At 37.2% G+C, this 12425-nt stretch overlaps 1 protein-coding gene across 1 annotated transcript; it reads left to right on the forward strand.

The window, feature by feature from the left end:
- The first annotated feature begins 7878 nt into the window (after positions 1–7878).
- On the forward strand, positions 7879–10240 carry LOC112784477 (peroxidase P7). The gene is made up of 3 exons (XM_025827702.2): positions 7879–8247; positions 9098–9455; positions 9539–10240. Exons 1-3 carry the CDS (start codon positions 8044–8046, stop codon positions 9928–9930), a joined length of 954 nt encoding a protein of 317 aa, XP_025683487.1. The 5' UTR covers positions 7879–8043; the 3' UTR covers positions 9931–10240.
- Positions 10241–12425: the final 2185 nt, after the last annotated feature.

A 12425-nucleotide genomic window follows, 5' to 3' on the forward strand; every position in this document is an offset into this window, starting at 1 on the left:
ATTCATCAAGAGCCATTATCCCTAAATTGTCCAACCTATGCACCTCTACAAACTCATCGAAAAAATCTTCTAACACTTGCAATAGTGGAGCTTTCCCAGAAATATCTCTCAATTGCCCAATTTAGTGATTTCTTAAGGCAAAATGTGAGAGAGGTGGTTGAAGATATGGAAGCCTCAAGGAGGAATCAAGAAGAGCAAATGAGACAATTGACACAATATTTTGTTGATGAACCAACTAATGTCTTTCCTTGGCCAGGGAAAGAATGTCATGTCATCAGCTTAAGGAGTGGAGTAGTGCTTAATGTGGGTGAAAATGAGGAATTGGTAGAGCAAGAAAAAGAGGCCCTTATACCACGTGAAACCCCAATGAAGAAGGAGGATGCAAGGGAAGAAAATAACCAAAGAAGCCCACACTCAAACGAAGCAGAAAGTTGCATAGAGGGTGAGTTCATTGAACCACCAATTCAATATATTCTTGATAAAGAGGACATTCTAACCATCACACAACACCTAAGTTTTGAAAATAAAGAAGTGAAGGCAATCAACAAAAATACTGAAAAGAGGATTGTGACCAAGGAATGGAGAACAATGTCCATGAAAAAGTCAACCACAAATAATCCAACCCCTACCCAAACAAGCAAAGCAAATCAAGCCAATAACAAAAGAATGCTTGCTGGGAGGAGATCAAAACAGGGGGCTTCAATTTTTTCTGCTTCTCCTTTGAAGTCATTTCTATTAACCAATTGGAAAAAGAGGAAGAAATTCATGAACAAAATGTCAAGCTAATGACATTAAAAGAGCGCTTCTTGGGAGGCAACCCAACCATAGGTAACATTTTCTTTCTTTGCTTAGTTTATGTTCAAATAATTTGACATAAGATTGCATGAAATAAGTTTGGTGTTGCTATGCAACAATTTGATTTCTAAATCTTCACTGGGTACTTGCATCAATTCCAAATAAAAGTGTCACACTAAGTTTGGTGTTGCCACTTATTTTTCATGTTATGTACCATGCACACACCACTTATTAGTGCAATCACATTGTCTCTATTTTCTTTCTTGTGCCTTTATTGTTATTCTTAATTTTGCTTGCTTAAATACATGCATTACTCACATTTCATTGTTTTGAGACATTCATGACCCATCATAAATCCCATCACCACTATTTTATTTGTTGCTTGAGGACAAGCAATCATTCTAAGTTTGGTGTGGGAGAGGAAGAATAGAAAGAAAATAACAACAACAATGATGAAGATCTACAAGGTGGTTAAGTTCCTTTTCCTCTCATTTGTTCCATTCACACTCTATTGCATGATTGTCTTCTATTTCTTCTATATGCATGTGCGTTTATGAATAAGCATAGTTTGATTTTTTAATTGTAACATGTTGCTGTGATATCATAACTACCCTCTTGAAATTTGTGAGTCAAATTATTAAGCATCATGATCATAAACAAACAAGGTAAATAAAGAAGAAGCTAGCATGAGCATATGAGTATTGGAAAGCTAGCATGATTATTATTGCTTAAATGCATTTGAATTTGTTTGATTGAAGTTTTCATCTAGGACATTTTATGAAATTTTTGAAAGTTGAAAACCTTGAAGAAGCAAATCAAATAAGTCAAGAAAAAGCAAAAGGGGAAGAATGAGAAAGCTGAAGGCTCTGATTATCAATGATAATTCATTAGTCAAGTACTTGTGGTATTTATGTATCAAGCAAAAAGTTTGAAAACAAAATACTTAGAGTCAAGGCTAGGCTCCAGTGCAAAGCACTTCCTCAAAGCTCAAGGCTTTGAGCATCAATGATTAGAGAGTAAAGAAAAGAAACAAATGAGCTTAAAGAGTTTCTAATTAAATGCTTGCGGTGCTTATGTATCAAGTGGTAATACTTGAAAACAAAGCATTTAGAGTCGAAACTTTTAACTAATGGTGCAAAGCACCCAAGAAGATAAGTTAAGAAAAAGATGAAAAGGTTGTTTCAAGGAAGGAATATAAAGAAAAGATTTCATAAAGTGAGCTAGATAGAAACATCAATCATTTAAATTTCTTTTGTGATTGTTGCATGCATAGTAAACTAGCCAATCATGAACATTAAATTGCTACTCTTCTCACCTTGGATTGTCAAAATCTATTGCATGATTCTTTATTTCCTTGAGGACAAGCAAAGTTTAAGTTTGGTGTTAGTCCGGAGGGTTGATGGAGCACAAACTTGTTTAGCACCTACCATGTCCCAAGACCATCGACAGTTGGACAGCAACCTCATCTGAGGATCATTCTGCCATTGATACAGTCCAACCCATCTGTCAGCATCCCTGTCCTACAAGGTGTAGTTCAGCAGAGCTATCACTTCAAACCCTCGTATAGAAATGTTTAGATGGCGAAGAAAAAAATAGTTGTGCAGATTTATGGAGACTGAGAGAAGTCATACAACAAGGTGCCGAAGCTGATGTAGGCACTACAGAGTTGTTGGACTGTAGCATGTTCGACAAAGTCTTTTGGACTTTTCCATCCTGTGTTAAGGCTTTCAAGCATTTCAAGTCGTTTATTTCTGTCGATGGCACGTATTTGTATAGCAGATACGGTGGTGTGTTGCTTATTACAGTGGCTCAAGACAACAACAACAATATCCTAGCTATTGCTTTTGCAATTGTAGAGTCTGAGAGTACAAAGTCATGATCGTTCTTCCTGACAAATCTGAGACGACATTTCACCCCATAGGAAGGCCTGTTGATTATTTCTGATAGATCACAGGCGATCAAGGCTACACTGAGAGCCGATGATAGTGGTTGGCAACCTCCTAGGTTGTTCCACACTAATTGCATTAGACACATGGCCGCAAACTTCATGTCTCATTTTATGTCAGCCGAGGATAAGTGATACCTTAAAAATGCCACTTATAGTCCAAGTAAGGCCGGCTTTGAATGGTACATAGATGCCTTGAGAGGTTTGTTGTGGGAGATGGCAGACTAGGCTGGTCATTTCAACAAAGAGGTATGGCTATAACACTATAACTACGGTTGCAGTTTGATCATATGACAACAAATCTGTCAGAGTACATCAACTCAATTCTCAAGGGTACACAGTACTTGTCGATTTCTGCCATCGTGCACATCACGTACGAGAGATTACAGATGTTGTTCGTCATGAAGGACAGGGGGCACAGTCATAACTGGCGGTTGGAAACTGATTCTCCTAGAGGCTGATGGCAGCCATTAAGAAGAACAGAAAAGGCATCCCGAAGATGCGTGTTACTCATTGTGATCGACGGGCTTCCGTGTTTATTGTGGAGGAGTTAGAGTCATTCGAGGGTTGGTCGCAAAGTTCCTTCCAAGTCTGGCTAGCGGCGAGTACATGTGACTGTAGCCTCTTTTAGTCTCTCCACTACCCATGCCAACATTTGCTTGCCGCCTGTGCCACCGCAAGCATCGAGTGGGCACTGTATGTTCATCTGGTTTACAGTCAGGAGGCTGTGTTTAAGGTGTACGAGGTGGAGTTTCCACCGATACTCGACGAGGCCCTATGGCCAAAGTGGCATGGGACTCTGCTTCTTCCTAACCCACTCATGCGTAGGAAGGCTACTGGGATACCTATGTCTTTTAGGTCTCGGAATGACTTGGATGAGGTCGAGCACCAGAAGAAGAGGTGTGGTCCATGCAGGCAAGTCGGTCATACTAGGAAGAAGCTTAGGGGTGATATTCGTTTACTGTGCTCGATGTTACCTAGTTGTTTTGTGTTATTCGAGTTGTATTAAACGTTTATCAGTGTGTGTCGTTTATGTAATATATATGTAATCATTAATGGATTTGGAAATGATGAGCAAGGTTATACGAATAAATTATACATCTTTTACATCGCACCATTAAAAGGTCTAACATATTTTTTCATAATACCAAACACAAAAAAAAATTCACATAAAAGGACTATACATCAACAAAATATACAAGCATCACTTATACAATACATTAATAGTCTAGTACATAAAGTTAATAACAAGATACTGTACATAATAAACTATAAAATATCATCGGTGGTGGGATCCTGGTAGTGGAGCCGATGCCCAATACCACATGGTGGAGGCTATGTCTGGTGCTGAGGTCGGCTGGGTCTATAGTCTGCATGAGGTCGGGGCTGCGCAGAATGATCCTGTGGCTGATGCAGAGGCGGTGGAAGAGGTGGGATATAGTATCCTCCAGAGTAAGGAACGGGGGCATACTGGTGCACCTAAGGAAGAGGTTGAGGCAGTGGAGCTGAAGGAGGTGTAACCTGAAGACGGGATGAAGTTAGCAACATACCGTAGTCCACTGACGGAGGTGTCGCATATTAGGCACCCAGTCTCATGCATGCCTTGTATGACGAGCCAGTGCCCAGAGATATCTGTGGCATCTAGGCTAAATTATGCGCGGGAGCAGAAGGGTGATGAAACTATCCGATACTCTACTCCCTGCCAGTCCAGAACTGATCCGCGAGGGGTTGCATCGATTCCTGGTCAGCGATGTGAAGCTGGAATGCATCCTTGAAGAATATCTCATCCACTATCTTCTCCTCAAGATAGCTGCTAGATGGCTCGACATCATGCTAGCCAGGTGGTGAGGTGTCCCAAATGGCCCAATGTTGCATACCTCCTAAACCAGATAGATCACGCGGTGCGAGAGGTGGAGGAGGTGGAGGCGGTGGCGGTGGCGGGGGTGAATCATTGCCGCCTATTGGGATGTCTCTCTGATCCTCATGTCTATCGAACTCAACCTCCTCTTCCGCCGAGGCCTAACCCTCTCCCTCTTCACCCTTACGCTTGGTCCGCGCTCTCTGGCACCCATCTCCCTCCTAGCAGGTCGCCAGGTGTCCTTTCTGACCTCCTTGGCATGCCTATGCCGATCAGGGACGTCCTAGGAAAGGTGCAGAAGGTCCCTTACTGGCTGGCTGTGGACTAGACATTAGCTAGCCTTAGATCATCGAATACGTCTTGGCCTGATAAGTGCCTAACCCGACAATCTCCCCGCCACCAATCCCAAATACACCTGGGTATGCCTATAGTCAAAGCATGGTTGAATGGAGATCCTGTGGCCCTCTGCAAAGCATGCCGTCTAGCCGGCATACCACTCTTCAAGTCTGTCAGGCCACCACACATCCTCGCCCTGTCTGGTGGATGTCAGGAACCTGTCAACGTTGGCTGGGGCGCCCAACACCGGCTACTCTCCACTGAACTGGTGCTTCACCCAGTCAACCTAGTCAAACTCAACGATGTTGAAGTAGACGAGGGGGACGACAGACATCCATGTCCCCCACTTTGTATCCGTAACAAACCATGGCGGGCACAGAGCCTGTAGAGCAGGGTCATCGTACGACGTCCAGACAAACTGAAACAACAGTTGTGGAATAAATAAATATTTGATATCCCAGAAGGTAAACAATGTTTCAAACCACAATTCAGTAAATACATATATTTATTTAATTTATTTAAACAACAAATTCTATATAAAGGACTAAATTGAAAGTTAGGTTTTCAATGGTAGTGTTAACCTCGTCCCAACGTAACTGGTCTATCGATAGATGCCATCGGAGAACTCTCACCTCGTGCTGGTCTCTGCTTTGCTGCGTTAACCCAATCAACCTGACACCGGTTACAAGAATAACACGAGTTCAATTTATGGAATGTCATAATAAGTTACAAATTCAAAACATAAGCAAGACATAAAGAATTGTTACCTCAGCCATAGGATACATGAAATGTTGTCGGTCAGGTGGACACTACTGGAAAAATCTCTGGTATATACAGGACATCAATAGCAGACTACAGCCGACGATGTTTGTCATGCCGCGGTGTGCTGCAGAGCACAGAGAATGGTATGTCCATGCAAGCACCGCCTATAGAAATCACGGAAGCATCCCCAACTGGCTCCCTGTGTGCACGTAGCCCAAGGTGGTACGCCACGTCCTGTAGGGTGATAGTGGCCTCACCACAGGGCAGATGGAACGTGTGGATCTCTAGACGCCATCATTCCACGAATGTCGTGATCAGGGAGTTGTCGAATACAAAATTCCTGAGCGGCACCGTGTCACCGAATTCAGCCTCCCTCAGATACGGGACGATGGCGTCGAGTGGTGGAAACGTGTGGCTCACTCGCCAGGGAGAAGTAAGCGAGGCCTTTGACCAAAAAAAATATTTCACAATTATTGCTTATAAAAAAATTGTATAGGTCTATCAACATATCAAACTCGCTTAACTATTTTATACATTTGCTTAACAGAATTTTGCACGTATGTACTAACTTAATTTATCTCGACACGACATTTTCCATTAATATGTACGTACTTAACTAATGCACATTTTCTCAATACGTTGCGTGAAATTAAAACATTCAATAAAGTAATTAATAATCTAATTATCAAACTTTAACTTAATAATCTAATTATCAAACTTGGATAGTTAATAACTAAATTAATAAATTAAAAAATGTGTGACCAATAAACTAACCCTAACGGTTGAAAAACATCTACCCCATCATTTAAACTCTAATTAATAATTATGTAGTTAACAACTTAATTACCAAAAAATCATAACCGCATTCCTAGAATTATTAGTTACTATCAATAACATGTTCCTAATGATACAAATTGTATTCTAGTTCTTGGGAAGTATCCTAACCATGGTTATACATATATGGGATTACATACACATCAAGATAATAAAATTATCCGTAAAATCGGCTGTCCCAACGTAGAGTCATGTCGCGCTCAGCCTGTTGATGTCCTGGTCACGTGCATCTGCACGCGCCGTCTTTGTCTAACTCAATAATATGGTGAAAAGAGGTAGAAGAGACGAGAAAGTGGTGGAAAGGTTTGAAATGGGGCCTAAAACTTCGCTGTAAAATGACATTTATATATAGGTGTTCCCAGCCTTATTTTGTTTACCATGTGAACGAGATAAGCTTGCACGTATCTCATTTATACTATAAATGAGATATACATGTATCACACGCACCAGTCTTATCTCGTTTACACTGTAAACGAAATAAGATTGAAAGACGTATCTCTGTAATAATTTTATAATTATTTATTTCAATAAATAAAATATTTATTTAATTTATTTAAATAAAAAATCCTATTATTAAAACGAGGCGATTTTAAATAAAACAGTGCATTTTAGGACAATAATATCTCCACCAATTTTATATTTTGCATCCTTTATTTGCGAAAAAATTAGCATCCGATTTGACAATCCGACAGTAATATTTTCAATTCGCGTTTATCACTATTATTAAAAATTTGCGGAGAACTATCCACCACAAAATTTAATACTAATTTCCATGAGATAAATCCTACAGTAAAGAGCATGTTTCTAGTAGTATTCCATGATTTCGTTATTCTCTCTCCCTCAGGATTTTTCCTTTTTATTTTGCAAGAAGAAACCTTGTTTGAACGCTATTATTTTGTTCCAAAAATATTATTCCAATCATTTTACAAACAAAAATATCTCTTAGAGTTTTTCCTCAATATTCATCATCGTTAATCTTTAATTTTTTTTTCTCTAACAATGGATGATTGCAGTGTAAATAAATTTAATCGAAGTCAATTGGCAGTTATATTCTCTCAAATAACTCAAACAGAAGATATTCCAATCTTGATCGTATTAGTTAAATCTGTTTTATTTGAGTTTTAGAAGTGCTTTTTGTTGGTTATATTTTGAGTTAATAAATTATTATGTCAATTTAGGTAAATTTAGTTAACGAAAATATTTAGTCATACAGCAGGAGCAAGCTAAAATAATCCTCCGCACAATTTTTCTAATCAAGTCACTATCATAATTAAATGTTATGTATGCGTAGATAGCATATGGACACTTTACTTTTTAATTAGAATAATCTCCAATTTTAATTTCCTCCATGCACTAATGACTAAGCCATATTTCTACGTGTTAGGTATGGTTATTACCTGCCGAGGCAAACCGCCTTTAGACCCCATGGATCACTATATATATGGCACTTTCATGACACATAAACCACACAGTAGAACCTTAGATACAAACTCTCTATATACGAACTAATCATATGGCTTCTAGATTGGTGCTTGCTTTGGCTATCTTTGCCCTTGTATTGGGGAATGGCAATGCGCAACTTTCCACAAACTTCTACTCTAGTTCATGCCCCAAACTCTTTTCCACTGTGAGATCCACAGTTCAATCTGCCATATCAAAGGAAGCCCGTATGGGTGCTTCTCTTCTCCGCTTGTTCTTCCATGATTGCTTTGTCAATGTAATTTCTAATGCGCCTCTATTTGCTTCTTAATTACTATATATTTTTAAAACTTATCCCACTTCATGCATGCATAAATTAATTCAATTCATGATTTCATGTACTTGCACTCCTAAATAATTGTTATAAGTTAATAATATATATACACAAATTTAAATTGTTAACTGTTGGGTGGGATAGATCAGAGTATAAATCTTATTAAGTTATATATATATCCTATTTATTTATCATAAAGAGTTATATATTAATTTAGTATATAAATTAAAAAGCAAAATAATTGCATGAAAAATGCTTCTCATCATGTAGGTACGGTATTCTCAGATACACGAACAAATTATTAGATTATTTATTGGTTACCTACATATGTTTTAGTTCAAAATTATTAAGTGCTATATATTCTGGGTTTTGAAAATTGTTATTGCTATTGGAACTACTAGCAAGCTAGGCATGATGATGATTGATGAGTATAGTGTTTGTGTTGTTGTGTTGCTTTTCCTAACTAATAAAAATCGAACATTGAGACTTTGCTTAATTATTTGAGTATGAAGAAACATGATTTTCAACTCGCTTGTAACTTGGTGACAAATAATTTGTTGCCGACACCCTTTTGGAAAGCGTTCATCTACAAAGAGTTGAACTAGCAAAAATTTCCTTCTCTCCGCGTATTAGCTTTTCATGTCGTCTTCAAACACCAACTATATTCTTTTATCTACAAAATTCCACGTGTTGCAGATTAAAGGGATAACAAAAATAAATAAAAGTAACAATATTATTTTTCTATGACACACTAAAAATTAGTTATTAATAAAATAGTTTCTATCCACAAGCTTAAAATTAAACGGAATTGTAGGGATGCGATGGATCGATTCTACTAGACGACACATCAAACTTCACCGGAGAGAAGAACGCAAACCCAAACAGGAACTCAGCCCGTGGCTTCGAAGTGATTGACGCCATCAAAACTGCCGTTGAGAAAGTCTGCCCTGGTGTTGTCTCATGCGCTGATATCCTCGCCGTTGCTGCCAGAGACTCTGTTAATATCCTTAAAGGCCCAACTTGGAACGTCAAACTTGGAAGAAGAGACGCCAGAACAGCCAGCCAGTCCGCCGCCAACAACGGCATCCCTCCACCCACTTCCAACCTCAACCAACTCATCTCCAGGTTCAGCGCTCTCGGACTTTCCACCAAGGACTTGGTTGCTCTAGCAGGTACCGTAAGATACAATTAATTCAATTCAATTTAACTTGTCTTCAACTCTAAACCCTAAATCCCAATTCATGCGTGGTGGTAGGCGGTCACACAATTGGACAAGCAAGATGTACTAGCTTCCGAGCGAGACTCTACAACGAGAGCAACATAGAAGCTTCGTTCGCCACAAGCAGGAAAACCAACTGTCCCAGAGCATCGGGTACAGGGGACAACAACCTTGCGCCGCTTGATCTCCAAACACCCACGGCCTTCGACAACAACTACTTCAGGAACCTTGTTCAGAACAAGGGGCTGCTCCACTCCGACCAGCAACTCTTCAACGGTGGCTCCACCGACTCTATAGTCAGAGGCTACGCCTCCAACCCGACCTCATTCTCCTCTGACTTCGTCAGCGCCATGATCAAGATGGGAGACATTAGTCCCCTCACTGGATCCAACGGTGAAATCAGGAAGAACTGCAGGAGGATCAACTAAATCATATACATTATTAATAACTTTACAATAAGTTGTTAACATGTTTTGAATTCTCTTCTTCTTTTCCATTGTAATTCATGTGTCCACTGTCCCTTCATTTTGCTTCCTTAATCCTTATGTTTAGTTTTTTTCGGATTATTATTGTTATATTAATTAAGGCTTTATAAGCGCCCAAGAGGGAACGGAGTGGTTTTATTTGATTTGATCTACAACTGTGCCCTTCATATTCCTTTTATAGAAATTAAGTGTGGTATTATTAATTATTCTGAAACCTGTAGCTTTCTGGATAAAATTAACAGGTGTTTTGAAACTCTTATGTAATTTAATTTTTATGGCAATTGAATTTAATTTCAGTATTTGAAACAAAAATATTTAAATTAGTTTAGATAAAATTTAATTTAATTTTATTGTTTTTTTTTTCAAAATCAATTCCAACTTAAATAGGTCTAATTTAAAATTTTATTCTATTGAGATTTTACGTAAAACTTAAAATATCTTTATAATTTAATTATTTTTTTATTTTTTTTTATTTTTTTTCAATGCCTCCCATCTTTTAATATACATTCTCTCTTCTCTTACCACCTTCATTCCATTCTTTTCCTTTTCTTTAACTCACTTAATATAATATATATCTATTTTTTTTTTGAAAGATCTACTATGTAGATCGAAAAAAAATATCTACATGTATAGATTTTATGTGCTAAACTTAGATTAATAACACTAAGCATTTGCCAACACATCTGAACATTTCAAGTGAAGTTGTGTCAATTATGACACTAGTAAAAAATAGCATAATTTTATTCTATTTTAATAACATGAATTAGTTGCTATAATTTAACGTTAATAGCTATTTTTTTTTTACTTATTATGTCTTTAAACTACTCAACAAGTTATTTTTGATAATTCATATTTGTTTTTTGTTGTTGGTTTGTTCTTGGAATCAACCATGAAGAATTTAATTTTTTTAATCAATAAATATTTTTTAAATTTAATATTTTTAGATTAATCTAATTTTGTTTTTTTAAAAGAAGTGAACAAAAATTTAATAGAAAAAATTTAATAGGTTCTTGACTTTTTTATTCGAAGATATTTAAATACTCGAGAATTTGAAAATACATTTAAGTCACTGATTTTTTCAAAACTTGGACATATCGATCCCTCATGTTCACTTGGGTTTGTCAGACCCAACGAAAAAATCAAACGTGACTCCCATTGTATTGACCTGGTTGATACAGATGCACACATAAAAAAATTTTTAAAATAGGACAAATTAGACCTTGGAATCGATGTGTCCAGATTTTGAAGAGGTTAGGAATTTAAATGTATTTTTAAATCCTCAGAAACTTAAATGTCTGTGGGCCAAAAAATTATGAATCGATTTGTTATTTTCTCTTATTATTTAAATATAATGTTATATTAATAAAGAATAAAGTTGTTTATTATAAAACTTTAATTCATTTGATAAACATTTAAAACACTAGATATTTCGACTAAATATCAAGCAATGTGCTCTATAGTCGATTTTCCACTTTTTCCAGTAAACTTTGTAAAGAATTAGGAGTTTTGACTCCCCTATAGAGTTCAGCCTACAAGACATAATCTGAAAAGGGGATATAAAATAAGGTTGATTTGTCACCCCTATATTTAACCCCAGTTCTATTCAGGACTTACTCGACAACTTTAGTTATATTTTGGCCATAAGTTTAAGCAGCATTATTTGCTTTGGGTTCATTTAATACCCTGTTTGGTTCTTCTCTTCTGTTTAACATTAGAGGGGATTATTAACGTGCACCCCTCCCGATAGTTGAATTAAAGATCGATTAAATGCTCCTGTAATATCATCGACTCATCGACAACTTGAGGTACCAATCGATGGAACAACCTATATCTCAAGACCTCTTATAAAATCTCCAATATCATTATTTGACGTATCTTTCGAAGTCGAGGCTCTATCAAACATTATTAATTTGTCACTGCATAATTGCATGCAAATTCTGACACGTTACTTAACCCAAGATCCCACTGGGCGTGCATATTTGTTTCACTCGATTTTAATATGTTTCGACAGGATGTCGAATCGAGATTGTAACAAGATCTCAATTCGGGGAGCAGATACGACTTCTCTAAAAGAGAGTGAGTTCAACCCGGAAATTACTTAGTAAAAAGTGTTGAACTTGCGTGTGTCAAAATTACTCATGAAAAATTTATGCTGAATAAAGTAAACGAATCAATGACTTAAATAAAGAAAACTCAACAAATGAAAGTGTAAAAAAAATTTAATAAAAATAGACTAACAACAAAACTGCAAAGAAATGAAAGAAAATGAATCAAATAACTAAAAGAAAACAAATTAAAAGTTGACTTCTAACACTCACATGCACTTGCACTCTATGTTCATCCGTTGCGTCACTGAAACTGGAAACTTTTATGAGTTTATGTGATGATCTAGTGTTCCGATTGAAATCCTTCTTTTCTTCTGAATTTTTTCTATTTAT

Source organism: Arachis hypogaea, chromosome 20 (assembly GCF_003086295.3).
Source record: "Arachis hypogaea cultivar Tifrunner chromosome 20, arahy.Tifrunner.gnm2.J5K5, whole genome shotgun sequence".
Lineage (NCBI taxonomy): Eukaryota > Viridiplantae > Streptophyta > Magnoliopsida > Fabales > Fabaceae > Arachis > Arachis hypogaea.